This window comes from Odontomachus brunneus, unplaced genomic scaffold, assembly GCF_010583005.1.
Source record: "Odontomachus brunneus isolate Ranch 3 - 2012 unplaced genomic scaffold, Obru_v1 Obru_scaffold_082, whole genome shotgun sequence".
NCBI classification, from domain to species: Eukaryota; Metazoa; Arthropoda; class Insecta; order Hymenoptera; family Formicidae; genus Odontomachus; species Odontomachus brunneus.
Genome location: NW_022639532.1, coordinates 27,449 through 45,153, shown reverse-complemented (window position 1 = coordinate 45,153; position 17,705 = coordinate 27,449). Strand labels below are relative to the sequence as shown.

Below are 17,705 nucleotides of genomic sequence, written 5' to 3'. Positions count from 1 at the left end.
TTTTTTTTTTTTTTTTTTTTTTTTTCATATAGATCTGCAAATATAAGTATTGCAGATTACTCTCAGTATATTTTAGTATAAAAATAAATGCATAACATGTGTTTGCAAGAGATATAAACTAATTAAGATATAAGAGATTAAGATTAAAAGATATAATTAAATATCTTTATAGTATATATGCAATATATATTGCAATATATATTGCTAAAGATGAAAGCTCTGTACAATTATTCAGGATACTTATTATTATGTTATTTCAAGAATAATATTATTGTATCACCTTCAAACTTATCTTATTCATCGATAATTGATGGTGTATCAATTTCATCATCATAAGTACATTTAATTGAAGGAACCCTTACATAAACACATGCTCCAGCCATTTTACTACCATAATGCCCTGCCCAGAATGATCTGTCTATTCCGCCGTGAGAGAAATTAATTTTCCTTACGCCAGGTCCATAATTCTCAAATATATGTGAGACCTGTGTAATGAAACATATATAGAGAAAAAAGATCAATATATATGATATATACATAACGAACTTAATTTATAATAAATAGAACTTATTAAATGAAACTATCAATTTTATTTTAAGAAAACTTACACGAAACCATTCATTCTGCTTTTCTCCTTCCAAGTTATCCTGGAATTCAAACACATCTAGTACATTAAGTTTATGTTTAGTACTATAGTTTGAGCATGCACTCAAACTATTTTCTCCTTTTAACAATCTGACTTGACATTCATATACCGCTGGACAATCCCACCGACAGCTATACCACTCACTCACCTATAATGTTATATGCTATATGTTATATGCTATTAAACTTGCAAATACTTTATATAATTTTAACGATACCTCTATGGGTGGTTGCAACACATCCAGTACATATGGAGTAAATCCCTCAGCTATTAAATCTATTTGTTGTACTTTGAGGCAATGCTGATAAGATGTCACAAAACAGTTTTGTTTTCCTTCAAACACTGGTTCGGTTAATGGTAACTCTGGTACACCTGCAGGTGGATTCTCGACTGCCCACCGATCACCACCTTGGTTGATAATCTGCCAGTAACGTCCAACTCCACATTCTCCAGAGTGATTTTTCAGCAAGTTCTTCTCAAACGGTTTTTTCTTGCATATGAAGTAAAACACATTCCAAGGTATGTCCTTACCCCGTGGAAATGGTTTTCCCAGTGCCATCTCTCCCTTCTTGCGCCAGACGTAACTCTGTATCAGCATCTTCCAGCGTTTGCACACCAACTGACAGTTCAACAGAGTATTGAGATTGGTGTTGCAGAAGATCTCCACCAATAATTCGGCCGGAATATACTTGTCACAAAGAATAAGTCCATTGTCTCCTTTTTCGTCGAACATCACACGAGTAGAGGTCATGTTAGTGTTATGAGATTGGCCCATTTATTCTGCCAACAAATGATTCACATCACAAGTGATGTTACAACGCTATGAACGACGTCTTGACATTAACAGAGTAAAATCAGACAGAAAGTTTTTATCGCAGAATCGTGTGAGGAATTTGTCAGTCGTGATGTCTGTGCTCGGTGAGTGTAATTCGATTTACTGTTAAATGTAAAGTTTTTGATGCAACACTGATTTGCATCGTGAACTTGAACATTATCACGAATTTCTGATGACGTTATTACGCTGGCATATAATGTGAGACAACTGATACAGCACGTTTGATATAACCTAATTAATACAGATGACGCGATACGATATAAACACGGTGTTTTAATGTAATGTCGCGCGTGAAATCACTCATTTTATTCGTTCAATTTGAATTGACTGATAGAATGTGGAAGTTCAAGTAAATAAACACAATGAACTTACAATGTATCACGTATCTCCCCGGGATCGCTTCTATACGGCGATAAGACGATGATACACGTAGTTTTATGAGTCATAACTTGTAACGGAAATATACGTGACATTTGCACACATGTGACTATTAAATTGTACTGAAGTGTGAGAATTTCATATATGTAAAAACCTGTCATTGGCATCTTATATTTTTGTTACATTTTTAGTTTTTAAGTCATGTACCATAAATTTTGTTGAAGATTAATATGAGAAACATTATTGTATCAAATAAAAGACAGTTATCCTTTTTAATATTGATACTCTTGTGAATAAGCAAGGTTTAAGTTAACAACTGCAAAGAATGATCTTGAAGGAGTGAAACTTTTATTTATGCAAATGATACACCTGATACTAAGCAGTAAAGGAAAATTGTAAGTACAAACTTTAGAAACTGAAAGTTTAAACAGTTTTATTTTTATATATCTCACATCTTCTCTTCCATTTAAAACTTATTTAATCATATTAAATTATAAATGCTCAACAATGAAAGGAACTATATATATTGATTATAGTTATATTTCAAATGCTTAAATTTCCTTTAATGTTATGTACAATGTAGATAATATTTAAAGGAAATAGGTACGTGGTTTTCGAACACTAAACAATGGCATTCTATCTTTATGGTGAATTCTTTTAGGCAGAGGGAACTTGATCTTGGAATCATGGAATTGCTTGACTTGTGGTCTACGGCAGTTTGAAGCCTTTATAACTTCCACCTTAATAATCTGGATAGAGTGTGCTCTTGCACGATGACGCGCACCCATGTCCCTATAACACTGAGTTACAGCTCCACTAACAGAGAGATCTCTGTATTCTCTGTACATATTGTGCGTCCCAGAACGAGAGTCATATCTCAACCAAATTCCAAAGTTCTTGATTTTAATTGGAGTTTTTTGTGGAATCTGAAATATTTATTCTTCATGTTATATTCATGTTACCACAGATAATAAAATAATCAAAGACGTATCTAAATCAACGTATCAACGTATCTAATTGTATTTTAGTAGGTATTTGTTTAATACAATTGTGTTACTGTATATCTACTAACAAAATAAAAGTTATTCATTAATAATTATAATGATAACACTCTGTTGAAATAAGTACCTGTTTGAGAGATACAATTTCTCCGGTAGACTTTTTGAACTTTTTCAACTGACGCAAGAAATACCAAAACCTGGACTTGGCAACAATTGCATCAGGAGCGAATATTCGCATTTTATACAAAGGCGTATTTTTCTCCTTCTCCGTTGGGAGCTTACGTCCTATGACTTCGAATTCCCTTAACTGAAAATGTCAAAAAAGAATAATTGTTACTAGACTTTTAAGTTAATTGGAAAGTTAATATGCGTGTCAAATTTTTTTCTTGTTTGGCGACTATGTCACTGTGTCTTTAGCTTTCCCCGATATTTGTGGCCATTTGACACAGTTTTCTTCTAATATTTTTTTCTCTTAATCTTTTTCAAACTTTGTTCTTAAATGTTTCTTGGAAATAATTTCAAGATATTCTAAAAAAAATCATCGATTACGTCTAAACAAGTTCGAATAATTAAACCGGAATAACACGTTGGCATGCACGTTATAGGTTATACCGAGTCCAATATCAAACCCAAAACTTAATTTAGCGATTTTTATAAATTCTGACTGAACGACTGTCGCCTCAGATTAAAAGAAATGATTTCTGCATTTAGTCAAGAAATTCGCAAAAATTACTTACTGGTCCTTTGGCTTTCATCGTTCCGTTTACTTTGTACAGAGCAAACAAATGTGTTTGTAATTAAATAGCCAAGTATAGGAATGGCTGCATTCGGCATCAGAAAAAGTAGTTCATTGAGCGCTTTAGGCCAAGATTATATGTGCGTGCGACAAGCTTGTCGGCCGCTCTAATTGGTTGTCGAATAGTGAATTTCTGGAGTATTTAGAAAAAAAGTAGGGACTTTAGGAGAATTCTATTCATCAGCCAATCGACAATACTTGTAGCGTAAATAGTCAGAAGCATGCAGAGCCATCTGCAATGAAGAACCGTACGCCGCAGCAATAAGAAATTAACCAATCACAATCGATTATTCTTGTAAAAATCCAGTATGATTGGTCAATTTTTTCCTACTACGCTTTGGTAATCGCGAAAATTGTTATTGAAGTATATATCTCCGTTACGTGTAACTTCTTAATTTTTATTCTAATTGAATCTTTTTGAAAATCAGCATGAAAAGCATCATTACTTTAAAAGACGTTTTTTCTTGTGATTTATATTTTTATTTATCCTTTTGCAAGCTTACCTTACCTTTTGCACACATACATGAAATAATCGTAAGGACTAAGCGGTGAATAACAATTGCGAAACGTTTCTTTTTTTAAATAAAACTGAATTCTAAGATCTTTAAGCGTTACTTTTATATAATTCATATATTCTTCCAAATATAAAATTGATCGTCGAACTTATATCAGAATGGGAATACATGTAAAAAAATAAATTGCATACTGATTACAAAAAATTACATATCGAATGCACTTTTATTTCCTTTAGTGTAATATACAATGTTATGCCATTAAAATTTAGAGGAAATACGTGCGTGGTTTACGAACGCTGAACAATGGCATACGATTTCTGTGATGGATTCTCTTAGGCAGCGGGAACTTAATTTTGGAGTCATGGAACTGTTTGACTTGTGGTCTACGGCAGTTTGCAGCCTTCACAACTTCCACCTTAATGATCTGGATGGAGTGTGCTCTTGCACGATGACGTGCACCCATGTCTCTATAACACTGAGTTATAGCTCCACTGACAGAGAGATCTCTATACTCCCTGTACATGTTGTGTGTGCCGGAACGAGAGTCATATCTCAGCCAGATTCCAAAGTTCTTGATTTTAACAGGCGTTTTCTCCGGGATCTAAAATATTTATTCTATATATTAAGTCTTTGTTATTAGTAAGAGAATCAACAGCAATTATATACTATTAGACAATATTCTTTAGGAACATTGTGAATAGGCAATATTCTTTACAACATAACTTCATCATAAATACCTGCTTGAGAGATACAATTTCTCCAGTAGACTTCTTAAACTTCTTCAATTGGCGCAAGAAATACCAAAATCTGGACTTTGCGACAATAGCATCGGGAGCGAATATTCGCATTTTGTATAAAGGCGTAGTTTTCTCCTTCTCCGTAGGGAGCTTACGCCCTATCACTTCGAATTCCTTCAACTGGAAATAAGAAAACAAAGAAAATGATTATTAGCAGATTTTCGTTCTAAATCAATCGGAAAATCATGCGAGCATGTGTGACTTGCACGACATAGGTTAGGCTCCGCTAAATTTCACGATCCAAAACTCCAGTTAGTGATTTCATATAGATTCTTTATGGATGCCTGACGCGTGAGGGAGGAGAAATAGTTTCTGACATTTTTCTTGCTTGTTATTTTCAAAAATATTTGCAAAATTACTTACTTCACCCTTGGCTTTCATCGTGCCGGATGCCTCTCACAACGACGAAAAGGAAGAGAGTTTCCGCCATCGTGCACGGAAGTGAGGCCATTGTTTTTCGGCGCTCAATTTAAAATGTGAATGATGTTACCTTTTCAATGTGCTCTTACACAAATAAAGAAAATGTTTACATAGTTGTAATATAATTTCAGACAAACCGAAATATAGTAATATATTAATCTTTTCTTCTTTCTTACTCTAATTATATAAAGGAGGGACAGTAAATTAGATTTAGAATACAATTTTTTTATTAATCCTAGTTTTAGAGATATAAGCTAAAAATAAAAAATACTTTATTCAATAGATATTTTTAATATAACTATTCGCTGTTCTGTCACTCATAGGAATTAATTAAAACAATTTCTTAAACATACCACATTAAATTCTTTGTGTTATCCATACGATAGTGTCAATGATTGCGAATAATTTTCCATAGAAAACGTTTCTAAAAACGTTTCCTGCAAAAATTAATTTGTTTCGTATTAGGTAAATACGCAATCGCAACGCAAGAAACATGTACTAAATCAATTGCACTATATTGCCTCTGTGCAATCGTGTAAATCGAAAGATAATGGACATTGTTAAAAGTTATATTTCAATATTTCCTCTCTATATGTGTAAGGTGTAAGGAAAACATTATAGAGACATCTTGCGACCCTCTATAGATATATGCACTGCTCTCCTGGCTGATTTCATTCGTTTGCTGTCCATATAGTTCTTCATGTGTCTCTCGAATCGGCTCAACGGCTTCTTTGTGCTCTACGGGGAACAATAATAGATTACAAATCGTGTATATGTAGTATGAAGAATATCATGAACATTTTGAATAAATAAATCGCATACTCTAGTGATATCAATATCCGTTTTCCAGTCGGGTCGTACGACGTAATCTCTATCAGATGGTCTAGGAACTCGAGCTCTGCCTACCCATCCAGGATCTCCTGGTCTCAGTGGTCTATATTCAAATAATAAAATAATTATAATTATTTCTATTTTATTATTTAAAATTATTTTATATTTGAATAATTATTTATAATTATTTCTACATTAAAATAATTATAATTAGAATAGCGATAATTATGAATCATGTCATTATAATATCGTTAATTATCGATAACATACTTAGCATCTCCCTTTAAGGCTTTATTGATATCTTGTGACTTTTGGGAAGATCCCGCGTCGTCGGTTTTCCTTTTCTTCTGAGGTCTTTGTTCTAGATCCCTTTGTAACCTCTCCTCTTTGGACAACGTTTTAAAATCGGTAGACAAATTAAAAATAGGTCGGGCCCATTCGCTGATCAACTTGCCAGCACGCTCTTTGTTCTCTTTTGTTTCCTTCGGATGCTTGTAAAGATACATCACGGCTTTTCCGATGCCAGACTGTTTCAGCGAAATCTGATCGATTTTTGGGAACTATAAACAGATAATATGGCGTTATTAAAATTACTTTAATCAAATGCACGCGAGATTTCACATATTTAATTTATTACCTCCCATAAGAGCTTCAGAAGATTGTCTCTAATCTTGAGAGATGGTAACGATCGGTCAGGCATCGGTGCTAACCAATCTGTAAGAACGGACAGTACATTGTGCTCCAAAAAGGCCAATTGCAAATCATGCTTCTTCAACTGCGACAATACTTTCGGTAACATGGCGATTTTATTTGTGGCTGGTTTATTTTGCTGATTTAATTTTCTATCTTCATCAGCCGCACCTCTCATATCAGACAACAGTTGCGCTATGATATCATCGTTATCGTTAATGATATCGATGTCTTTGCGCTTACGTCTTCGAGATTGTTCCTCTTTTTTCCGCGCCAACATGCGATCGAAATCGGACATCGAATCATCCCTGAAAAAATCGAATTCAATAATAATTTTTTTTTCTTCCACACACATATACAGTCTCAATAATACTGAATTTTTCTTTATAATTTTATATTTTATTTTGCTTTTCCATCATGTGCAACTTGCCTCATAAATATTATTATGATTATTTACCTAATAAAAAAATGTTATCATGAAATATTGATGATAGTTTATTAGGAGCTAAACAAAAGTTTTTATTAATTAATTTAGAAATCAATTTTGTTCTTAAGTGTATGTAAAAAATACTTGGAAAAACAAAATTATTCTACCTTTTTACATGCATATATCTTTTACTTACAAATATCTGCTGCTCCTGGATAGCATATATTAATAATATATTATATTACATTACTTCATGTATATTGTGAAGTGATAATTATATATTTCATATAAAAGCAAGTAATATATCTAATTTTTTAAAAATTATATACTTTTTACAATAATATATGAATATATAACAATGTGTAATTATTTATAATAAAGATTTTTCAGAAATTCACTTTCATGTAGCTGTAGTTGAATATATACTCACATTCCACCATCTGGAATAATGCCATCATCGGAATCTGCATTATCCTGTTGTTCATTAACTTCAGTTTCATCATCCAATTGTTTACGTTCCTGATCTTCATCTTCTCCCTCGTGATGTGCGTCATCTTTTTTCTTCCTGTCTTCATCTTCCCGATCCTCGTGTTCAGAATCTGATAATCCGTGCCTCGACCGTTTTTTAGTTTTATTTCCTTCATCATCTTCTTCAGAGTCTGATAGTACTCTATTTCGTTTCCTGACGGCGCCCTCCGAATCCCTGCTAGGGCTTCTGGATTTTCTCGAGCCAGAGACTGATCTAGATCTCGATCTAGATCGCGATTTAGAACGCGACGAATGTCTGACCGCCGAACCTGATCGTGATCTCGAGCGTGATCTTGACTTTGAGCGTGATTTTGACTTCGACCTCGACCTCGACCTCGATTTCGACCTAGAACCCGACCTTGATCTTGAGCGTGAAGGTGAACGTGATCTTGAGCCAGATTTCGATCTCGAACGTGATCTTGACCTCGAAACGGATTTCCTAGATCCAGAACGAGATCTTGAGCGAGACGCCCTTGAGCCGGAACGGGACTTCGATTTACTGGAACGCGAGCTGGATCGGGATCTGGAACGTGAATTCCTTCCCGAGTGCGCCGGAGATGCGGAACCTTTACGCGACCTTGACACGGATCTTGATTTAGATCTTGACCCGGATTTGCGTGATCTGGATCGCGATCTTGAGCGTGAGCCTTTCCTCGAACCCGATACCGATCTAGATTTTGATCTGGACTTCGAACGTGATAAAACTCGTCCTTCCGCCGAGGGTGATCTCGATTGTTTCCTAGATCCGGAGCCAGATCTCGATCTAGATCTTGATTTAGATTTTCTTTCCACCGAATTGGAACGAGACCTGGAACGGGAACTCTTCCTTGATTCGGGAGAGCCTTTCGCAGAGCCTGATTTGGATCTCGAGCGTGATTTCGATCTTGAACGTGATTGTCGAGCTGGCGATCCACTTGGCGATGCCGGAGGTGAAGGAGAACCTTTTCTCGATCCGGACGGAGATCTCGATCTTGACCTTGAGCCACCTTTAATTTTCAGGCTAGCCGATCCTGATCTAGATCTAGATCTGGATCTTGTGTGGGAAGACTTGGGGGTACCAGGTGGAGAAGGTGAGCGAATAGTTTCTTTCGGGGAGCCAGAACGGGATCGAGAACGTGATCTCGAATGAGAACGTGATTTTGACCGAGATCGTGATCTTGAGCGAGATCGTGATTTGGAGACAGCCTGCGGCGAGGGAGACCTTGAGGGCGACCGAAAATTTGTTTTTGGCGAAGTATCTTTGGATGGAGAGTTATCGAGCTTCACTGAAGTTGATCGGGATCGGGAACGCGAGTTATTCCTCGATGCTGCGCGAGAACTTCTCCTAGATCCGGATGGAGAAGAACTTCGGGATCTTGAGCCTGACTTTACAGAGCGATGCGAGTGTGGCGATTGCGAGCTATTTCTTATATCTTTCTCCGTAGGTGCCGGCGAATGAGACTTGGAACGTGATCTCGACGTACTTCTTCTGTACCCAGATTTAGAGCTTGATCTAGATCGTCCTTGTTTTGCATTTGATGGAGAAACTGATCTACTTGGCGATGGCGATCTGGATGGTGTTCTAGAATAAGATTTCCTGGAACTAGCATTGGAATGAACAGAAGCTGGTGATCCATTCCGTACAGGAGACGATGGATTGGACCTAAAAATATAAGTTATAAAAAAATATAACATATATATAAGTTATAAAGTAAACTTTATAAAAGATATTTAGATAATTAAGTGGAGATAAAAATGAAAAATTTATTATCTGACTGGCAGAAAGATAGAGATAGCATAAATCACTTTGTGAAGGAATGTGAAATAGCAAGGAAGTGGTTCAAAGATTTGGGAAAAAGTGAGGAAGAAAGAATAAAGAAGATTTGGAATGAAGAGTTAGATGGAAAAAAAGGATGGGCAATTAGTAAATTATAGACAGAAAAAGAAAAAGCAAAGAAATTAAGGGATGAAAAATGGAAAAAAAATGAAGAAATGAAAAGTATAATGGATGAAAAAATATAATGTACAAAGTTAGGATAAAGTAGACTTAGAAGAGATTAAATTAAGTTAGAGATAAGGAAGCGAAGGAATGGATATATGCATGGGATGAATGTGTGAATAAAGGCAGAAATTATAAACCAAGTCCCTACTTCTTGGCTTATGCTGAAGAAAGAATAAATTGATTGATTGATATTACCTGGCTGGTGAGGATTTGGGACTGGCAGAATTTGATTTTGATCTCGATCTGCTCCTTGCTACACTAGCTGACCTTTGTGAGTCAGGACTAGCACTTCTTGATTTATCACCTTCTTCGTCTGAGTCACTCTTCATGTCTTAAAGCAAACAACATTTTATGTAAAAGATATGAGACTTCTTTAGCTAAATTCTTGGCAAACAGACAAAAGAAACACTTGCTTATATTGTTTTTCTATATTCTGTGCACATAAATCAGAATATTAGTTATAAATATATCCAGAAAAACTATGCTTATAACAATTTAATACAATATTGAGCAAGAAATAGATAATATTGATTGATATTAATTGATAATTTTAATTAAGATAAAAGTGGGAGATCCTATAGAAATTTTACTCACCTTCAAAAGTCATGGCATCTAAATGTGATCAAAAGTTCAGCTATTATCACAATAGTACACAAAAGTATTGCATCAATCGATTACAAAACTAACGTAGACAAATGTTCTTTTATTTCCGAACATAAATTAAAGCTGTTAAATTTGCGATACACACTTTCACACTAATATAACAAAATGACAGAAATACGACACTGCTGGACACACGCTGCGAAGTGCCGGAAATACTGAGAACACCGACATCATTAAAAAAAATGTATGCTGTTTTGCGATTGGTCTTCCCGTTAAGGCTGCGTTCAGATTCCACACCCGGGTGTATTCTATTACTAGAAGTGCTATAGCATATGTAACATATACTATAGTGTTTCTAGTAATAGAATGCACACGAATGAAGAATCTGAACGCACCCTAAGGTTAACGCGTTATCTGTCGCTGAACAGCGTCGCCGATTGGTTGGAGAGTAGAAGTTACCAGAGCACCGCGAAACCCGTTGGAGGATTCCGGGAAATTCTCTATGCGACGCAACTCGATGGACCAATCGGTGAGGAGTGGAGGTTGTGCCCGGCCCGACCACAGATGGCGCCACAGGCGCCGCGGAACGCGAGCGTCGCGTCTAGCAGTCGCTAGTCGCATGACATCCGCGAAGAGCGCCGACAGCGGCCGAGTCGGGCCGAGCCACGCACAGGGCACACTATGGCGGCCGTGGCAAAATTTTCGCCGTCTGCGTGAGAGCGATTTACGCATTGTCGGTACGGAGCGCGAGTCACGGTGTCGGTGATCGGCGCACGGCCGCCAACGCGCAAGCCGGGTCCCTCGGGCGAGCAATCGCGCGACACAGTCCGTACGCGCCCCGCGACAACCCGTCGGAGCGGCCCGATGCGGGTCGCGCGCGCTCGTCGTAGGGCAAATGATGACTTCGATGCTGCCCAGCTTTAACCCGCCTATCGTCAAGCGGCTGCTGGGCTGGAAGAAGGCCGAGAGCGAGGACAAATGGAGCGAGAAGGCCGTTAAGAGCCTGGTGAAGAAGCTGAAGAAGTCCGCGGGCCTCGAGGAGCTCGAGAAGGCCATCACGACGCAGAGTTGCAACACCAAGTGCATCACTATACCAAGGTAAGCGACATACGCGCTTCGAACATGTGTAAGTTTCTCCCGGTGTGTAAGCGCGCGCGCATCAACGATAGTGTTAAGCGACATTGTGTGTACACAGCAAAAGGTAGGAGAGGGAAAGAAAGAGGGAGAGAAAGAGAGATTCAATACTTTGTGCGTAAAAAATACACAAGAATCTAAGAGAGTGAGTGAGTGAGTGAGACAGAAAATGAGAGAGAGATGGAAAGAGAGTGAGAAAGAAATGAAAGAAGAAGCGAGAGAGAGAGAGCGAAGGGGAGAGAGCGCGCGCTAGCGTACGTGTGTGCGTGCGTTACGCCGCTGTGTGTTACGACAATCGCGCGTCAGTGTGCGTCTCTGTCTGTGTACGCCGGCACGATGTTCCTATTCCACCGTCGCGTCGTGCACACGAGACGGCGAGACGTTCGTGTAAAGAGACCGAGTCGTGGATCGCCACGGACGTTGCGTCCCGCGAGCGTCTGTCCACGCATATGCGTGCGTGCGTGCAGTTCACATGCGCGCACGTCTATTAGGGTGATAAGCGACGGCGGCGGCGGCGGCAGACCGCCCGGTTCGCTGTCACCCGCTTCTGATGCGGGCTGGCGCAGCGCGTGACACGCACCGTGAAGAGCGTCTCTTTGTTATGTACACACATTCGTACGTACGCGCGCGCGCGGGCGTCCTGTGGAAAACGCGACAATCGTATTTGGAGACGGCCGACTCTGCTTGTCGTCGCGATGCCTCACGCACAGGTAAACAATAGCCGCACGTGGCCTCACGTGCGTGTAGGACGAGGCACGTGGTCGTGCTCGGAGTTTTCTCGTGGGTAACGGGGGAGAGAACGGGGTGCGAGGTCGCGGGGGCGATTTATCGGCCCGAAGTTTAAAAAGCGTGATGAGTCTATCAGAAGATGAAAGAGAGGGAACCAAGTGAAGTTATAAAGAGGAACAGAATCGCGGTGTTAATTTCATAGATTTGCTTTCTGCATTGCTGATTTTTCTAACGGAGAACACGCGTAACAACCGTTCGCCTCGTCGTATTCGCGACGAGGATGCATCGTTCTCTCTCTTTGTACGATCGATACGGAATCGTCCGGCTGACGATCGTGACGCGACAGAGAGCGCGATGACGCAAGCGCGATCTCTCCTTAGCGCGCTCGCTCTCAAAGAAACTCCGAAAGCGACCGCCGCCGCCGCCGCCGCGTCGAGTGGGCGGAAGAGCATTTATCAATCGCCTGCAAAGTGCGTAATCACGCGTACGAGGAACGCGAAGTAGCGCCTTCGCGGCCTCCGAGGCCGCCGAAGTGGCAGAACGCGCGATGTTCGTGGATAACACGCGACCGTCGTAATTCGCAGACGAACCTCGGCAATTTCTCCGACCTAGGACCGATTTCCCCAGCCTCTTGGTGAGCTAACTAGTGAAATCATATGCCTGCCTTGGCTTATCCTTCAAATAAGGCTCTGCCAATGGAGCACATATTAGGAATAGAAGTAAATATTAAGTGACCTAATAAAACGAAATTATTTAAAGGAACAGAACAGAGATTAACGTACTGCAAATTGCGAATTAGAAGTCAAAAGTAAAAATAATAAATATCTCCTAATGCAATATTAGGAGATATGAAAAATAATTTATTTTAGGTATAAAATACGTTTACTTAATATTTAATTTTATTCCTTTTTTTATATTTAATATTAACGGTTTCGCTAAATATGTAACTTAGCCTGTGCGATCGGCGGTTGGTTCTTATTAGCCTTTTTCTTATATTGTTTTATTGTACATTTGAAGAGCCTTTAACTTCTTGAATAATTTTATTCCTATTCCTAATATTTTCTCCATTGTACGCAGAACTTTAGACAAAGGCAGACGTATGATTTAACTGTTGTTTACCTCTTTAGAAGGTGGAGAAAAATCGACCTTCAGCTCTCTCTCCACACCGGGAGAAAAATCCGAGTTTCAACAAACAGATATACTGATGAAAAGTTAATTAACGTATATCTCCGATCAATTTTTTATGTCCCGTGAGATGTGGTCGGCATATATCTGGTTCGTCGACTTTATCGGATATCATTCGATTTGATCGGATATCAGCTTGCGCCAAATGATCTCTAGTCGTACATTTAGGCGAGTCAGAGGAACCGTCCTCTTTTTATCCGATCGAGTGCGATATTCGACCAAATTGCATTTCATCGACTAAAGGTATTAAACGCTTGATCGGAAAACGTCAAATCGGACACAACGTTGGAACATGACTTATTCGTTAGTTAAAACACAGATATTTTTCTCCCAGGCCGAAGAAGAAAAACGCGTCGTGGGCGTGACTTGCGTAATTAAGAAAACTCAAACAAGATATACTAAAAAAATGAAGACAAAAGCGACGTGATGAACGATCGGCATAGCTTTTAAAACTTGATCTGTTATGTATTATTTGCTTTTTGTTTCTTTTTCTTTATCTCCTTCTGACTCACCCTTTAGCCTTAAGACTGATCTACAATATGCTCTTTGCATTCTGTTTCTTGTCTTCTGCCTTTTTCTAGTTTAAAGCTTAAGGTTTGAGTCAGAAAGAGATAAAGAAAAAGAAACAGGAAGCAAAGAACACATTGTAGATCAAGCTTTAAACTAAAAAAAAGACAGAGAACAAGAAACAGAACGCAAAGAGCATATTGTAGATCACGCTTAAGAGACGTGCGATTCGCCGACTGATCGAACAATTGGTCTGTTCTTCTCAGCCGCACTGCTGAACTGGTGCAATAAGTTAGAGTGAGAAAACATATATTTGTCTCACCTTAACTTATTGCACCAGTTTAGCAGTGCAGCTGAAAAGGACAGACCACGGGACATGTTACGGGACATAAAATATCTCCGTGTTCTCTCACTTTTCCGCGAAGTTAAGTGAATCGTAGGGAGAAGTGACGTAACTTGACGAAAGCATTTAATGTCTCTGTTTCGCCTCTGGTCGCTCAATGATATTAATCGCGATGCATAATTGCTCGAAGAAGAAGAAGAAGACATTTTCTAGTTGATAGCAATAACGTCGTGTAATGTGCGTGTTACATGCACACGCGTGTGATAATGAAGGACACGTATTCGTTCGGTCGCGCCTCGCTCTTTTCGTGTTACATCGCGCGCACCTCCGCTCGGCATTTATTTGCTTATTGATCGTCAGAAAGGAGTGGAAGGTCCATTGACAGATAACCAATCGTGATTCACACGCGGACCGTTGTTACGCGTCTCTTCTCGGCCGCGCTCGTTGCGTAAGCGCACTGCATCGGGCGATTGCATTAGGCAACAATTCCTCTCGCTTTTTTGTGCGCGAGCACTTTCTTTATATTTCACGCATAATTCGAATTGTCCTCCTGGAGACAGGAAAGCTGTAAAAATATTTAGTTAAAGCTTGATCTACAATATGCTCTTTGCGTTCTGTTTCTTGTCTTCTGTCTTTTTTCTGGCTTAAAGCTTGATCTACAATGAGTTCTTTGCTTTTTGCTTCTTTCTCTTTATCTCTTTCTGACTCAAACCTTAAGCTTTAAGCCAGAAAAAGACAGAAGACAAGAAACAGAATGCAAAGAGCACATTGTAGATAAAAACTTAAACCTTAAAGCTTAAGGTGTGAATCAGAAAGAGATAAAGAAAAAGAAACAAGAAGCAAATAACACATTGTAGATCAAGTTTAAGGCTCCTGGCCCCTAGCATTGTCTATCTCTTTTCAATGAGGTCAGAAGCGAGAAAATGCATGCTAAAAATTCTTACGAAATACGTTGAAATAAAAAGATATATCTATAAAGTGATGCAATCGATTAAATAAATCTTTGAAATATGGTATTCCGTGCATTTCTCTTTCGCTTTAATAATCAATAATTTGTCGTAAATTAACGTGACATACACTTCATCTTCTTAACCTATTTCTTCGCATTCAGATTAATTTATTCAGATAAATTATTGTAATTTTATTGTTAGAGCGGAAAGGGAGCGCACGGAATATCTTATAAATTTGTTTAATCGATTGCAAGTGTTACTTTATGGATACATATTTTTATTTCAACGTATTTCGCAAGAATTTTTAACATGCATTTCCTCGCTTCTGACGTCATTAAAAAGGAGATAGACAATGCTAGAGTCGATGACGAACTCGAACAATGTCGATAATGCAGAGACGATCGTCACTAACATAATCACGCTATCCTTTTCGTATTTCTTGTATATACAAAACTTACATGAATGTGTGTTGCTTTACCATATTCAATGGAAAACCTAATCATATATGTGTAGAAATCTTTCTGCAAACTTTTTCGATATTCTTAAGCTTACAAGTGCAGATGCGAAGGTAATGTTTTTAAAATTTTTCTGTTTGGAGAATCTACACTTTCGGTATGTACAAACTGCAGAACTTTTGTATTAGCAAATACTTTTGTATAGGCAAATATTACGTTAACTGACAGCTTGAGATTTTACATTAAAAATTTTTTGTTTGTTTTCATCACATATCGAGCAATGCTCCTATTTATTTTTGCACGTATTTTCATTGCGTAAAAGCATTTGTAATTCTGTGTAACCAATACGACGTAAACTTTGCAGAAAAATGTCAGTGTTCTGTCGGTAAAATTTTCAGCTTTTTCCCATTCTTCCGCAGTTGTCATGTAGCGTTGACATACAGCTTTTTAAAGTGACATTTAGCAGGCCCAACGTAAAAGTATTCAGTCAGTTCAGTAGCGTCAAAAATGGCAACGGATTTCGTACACATCTGTACACTATATTTTCCACGAATTTTCCAAAAAATTCTGCAAAAGCGTGCGATTTGTTCATTTCTACGCGAATGTGTTGTATCATGCAATGTGCGCGTATTTAAGCGGCGATTTCAGTCTGACCGACAGACAATGTCCTAGAGGTCCTCAGAATTGCGACTGCGATGATCTTGGAGCAACCGCTCGCTGAGAATTCGGCACAAACGCAAAAAGAGTTTGCTCAGTTGGGAGTAACGCGGCAAACCATTTCCAAACGTCTACGCGAGATGGGAAAGATCCAAAAAGAAGGAAAATGTGGGTTCCGCATGAACACACTGAAACCAACAAAAATCAGCGAGTGGCAGCGTGTCTTTCTCTTCTCTATAAGCAGTGTAGAAAGTCTTTCTTCTTAACCTCCTTTTAAGTCCCCAGCTGAATTGAAATAAACTCACGCAGGGAATCTGTGTGTATCCCTTAACAAACCACCTTAACGAGACAATAAGACAATTTACTCATAAAACGGCTCAAACAGAGTTATCTCATCATCAAAGCGTTAATAATCTGAAGAAAGCAGTGTTAGTATATTTTCGCGAAGATTTGCTAAACATAAAAGTAATATTAATTTTGCCGGAAAATACATAAGTCTGTATTTTTTATAATAATTCATTGTCGTGCGTCTCTAAAGCCGCTGCCAATGGAATATTTTGCTTGTTACATTTGAATTCAGCAGGTCACAATTAGTAAGAATTGGTGATTTTTATCTCTGGCGCAAAATGGTTGTTGAACAGTGTTATCGATGACACACGACGGCACGTGAACGAGACACAACTATTTTCTAGCATTCGACAACAGTCGTATCGCGATCATTTAAATTCGTGTCGCAAAATTGAAAGGCCTTTATCCCGAGATGGTTTGCCGCGTTACTCCCAACTGCTCTGTAAGCTCTTTTTGCGTTTATGTCGAATTCTCAGCGACCGGTTGCTCCAAGATCAGCCTGTATGAAGTTAGCCCCCCACTTTTCGAATTTATTAATTTTGATAGTTGTGCTGATTTGTGCTAGGTTTGTGCTACATTGTGCTCGAATTATAAATTTTTAATACGAAAAATGAGCAAGAAAAGTGGAAAAAACCGTTTTTTTTGGTAGCCCCCCACTTTTTGATTTTCAAAATTTTTTTTATTGTGCTAGGTTGTGCTAAGTTGTGCTAACATTGTGCTAAAGTATTATCTTCGAAAAATAATCATGAAAGGAATAAAACGAAAAAAACGATTTTAGGCAGAAAAGAAGAAAAATAAGATTTATATTCGTATAAGTCAACCAAACAATATATAATTATATATCTGAGTTGCTCTAGGCTAGCACAAGTCAGCACAAGCTTCAGTTTCGCCAACACTAGAATTTAAAGGGCACTTTACTCTTGACCGCGGCCCTTCGCGCTCGCAGTCT

General features: G+C 38.4%; 5 protein-coding genes and 1 long non-coding RNA gene across 8 annotated transcripts in view; 2 read left to right on the top strand and 4 right to left on the bottom strand.

The window, feature by feature from the left end:
* Positions 1-222: 222 nt before the first annotated feature.
* On the bottom strand, positions 223-2,057 carry LOC116847705 (F-box only protein 44-like). 2 transcript variants are annotated; one of them, XM_032822991.1, is made up of 4 exons: positions 1,854-2,057; positions 864-1,426; positions 609-794; positions 223-485 (listed from the first exon to the last, which is right to left on the bottom strand). In XM_032822991.1, the coding sequence occupies exons 2-4, from the start codon at positions 1,419-1,421 to the stop codon at positions 294-296; spliced, it is 936 nt and encodes a 311-aa protein (XP_032678882.1). In that variant the 5' UTR covers positions 1,422-1,426; positions 1,854-2,057; the 3' UTR covers positions 223-293. The 2 variants fall into 2 exon arrangements, with proteins under 2 accessions (XP_032678882.1, XP_032678883.1); XM_032822992.1 differs by lacking the exon at positions 1,854-2,057 and having other exon boundaries at positions 864-1,452.
* On the top strand, positions 1,416-2,855 carry LOC116847707. The gene is made up of 3 exons (XR_004378806.1): positions 1,416-1,564; positions 2,051-2,254; positions 2,521-2,855. It is a non-coding gene; the product is annotated as an uncharacterized LOC116847707 (long non-coding RNA).
* On the bottom strand, positions 2,382-3,742 carry LOC116847706 (60S ribosomal protein L18a-like). Its single transcript, XM_032822993.1, has 3 exons — positions 3,598-3,742; positions 2,988-3,167; positions 2,382-2,785 (listed from the first exon to the last, which is right to left on the bottom strand). Exons 1-3 carry the CDS (start codon positions 3,613-3,615, stop codon positions 2,450-2,452), a joined length of 534 nt encoding a protein of 177 aa, XP_032678884.1. The 5' UTR covers positions 3,616-3,742; the 3' UTR covers positions 2,382-2,449.
* Positions 3,743-4,365: 623 nt separating this feature from the next.
* LOC116847739 (60S ribosomal protein L18a-like) lies at positions 4,366-5,471 on the bottom strand. The gene is made up of 3 exons (XM_032823051.1): positions 5,332-5,471; positions 4,909-5,088; positions 4,366-4,772 (listed from the first exon to the last, which is right to left on the bottom strand). Exons 1-3 carry the CDS (start codon positions 5,347-5,349, stop codon positions 4,437-4,439), a joined length of 534 nt encoding a protein of 177 aa, XP_032678942.1. The 5' UTR covers positions 5,350-5,471; the 3' UTR covers positions 4,366-4,436.
* Positions 5,472-5,638: 167 nt separating this feature from the next.
* Positions 5,639-10,682, bottom strand: LOC116847708 (IWS1-like protein). Of its 2 annotated transcripts, XM_032822995.1 has the most exons (8): positions 10,440-10,682; positions 10,041-10,176; positions 7,767-9,506; positions 7,533-7,547; positions 6,857-7,217; positions 6,490-6,779; positions 6,211-6,322; positions 5,639-6,126 (listed from the first exon to the last, which is right to left on the bottom strand). In XM_032822995.1, the coding sequence occupies exons 1-8, from the start codon at positions 10,450-10,452 to the stop codon at positions 6,004-6,006; spliced, it is 2,790 nt and encodes a 929-aa protein (XP_032678886.1). In that variant the 5' UTR covers positions 10,453-10,682; the 3' UTR covers positions 5,639-6,003. The 2 variants fall into 2 exon arrangements, with proteins under 2 accessions (XP_032678886.1, XP_032678887.1); XM_032822996.1 differs by lacking the exon at positions 7,533-7,547 and having other exon boundaries at positions 10,440-10,681.
* A 388-nt stretch (positions 10,683-11,070) lies between these two features.
* Positions 11,071-17,705, top strand: part of LOC116847672 (mothers against decapentaplegic homolog 3-like) — a 32,960-nt gene continuing 26,325 nt past the window's right edge. Inside the window, exon 1 of the mRNA XM_032822919.1 lies at positions 11,071-11,546. Within this exon, the coding sequence (XP_032678810.1) occupies positions 11,344-11,546 (203 nt within the window). The 5' untranslated portion in view covers positions 11,071-11,343. The remainder of the gene's footprint in view (positions 11,547-17,705) is intronic.

Excerpts from the sequence above, each read along its gene's own strand:
- LOC116847705 (XM_032822991.1), bottom strand. The coding sequence starts at position 1,421 with ATGGGCCAATCTCATAACACTAACATGACCTCTACTCGTGTGATGTTC. Across the intron at positions 795-863 it reads TGTTGCAACCACCCATAGAG|GTGAGTGAGTGGTATAGCTG; the intron begins GTATCGTTAAAA and ends ATAACATTATAG. Across the intron at positions 486-608 it reads AGCAGAATGAATGGTTTCGT|GTCTCACATATATTTGAGAA; the intron begins GTAAGTTTTCTT and ends TTCATTACACAG.
- LOC116847706 (XM_032822993.1), bottom strand. Across the intron at positions 2,786-2,987 it reads AAATTGTATCTCTCAAACAG|ATTCCACAAAAAACTCCAAT; the intron begins GTACTTATTTCA and ends TAAATATTTCAG.
- LOC116847739 (XM_032823051.1), bottom strand. Across the intron at positions 4,773-4,908 it reads AAATTGTATCTCTCAAGCAG|ATCCCGGAGAAAACGCCTGT; the intron begins GTATTTATGATG and ends TAAATATTTTAG.
- LOC116847708 (XM_032822995.1), bottom strand. Across the intron at positions 6,780-6,856 it reads TTCTGAAGCTCTTATGGGAG|TTCCCAAAAATCGATCAGAT; the intron begins GTAATAAATTAA and ends ATCTGTTTATAG. Across the intron at positions 6,127-6,210 it reads CGGATATTGATATCACTAGA|AGCACAAAGAAGCCGTTGAG; the intron begins GTATGCGATTTA and ends TGTTCCCCGTAG.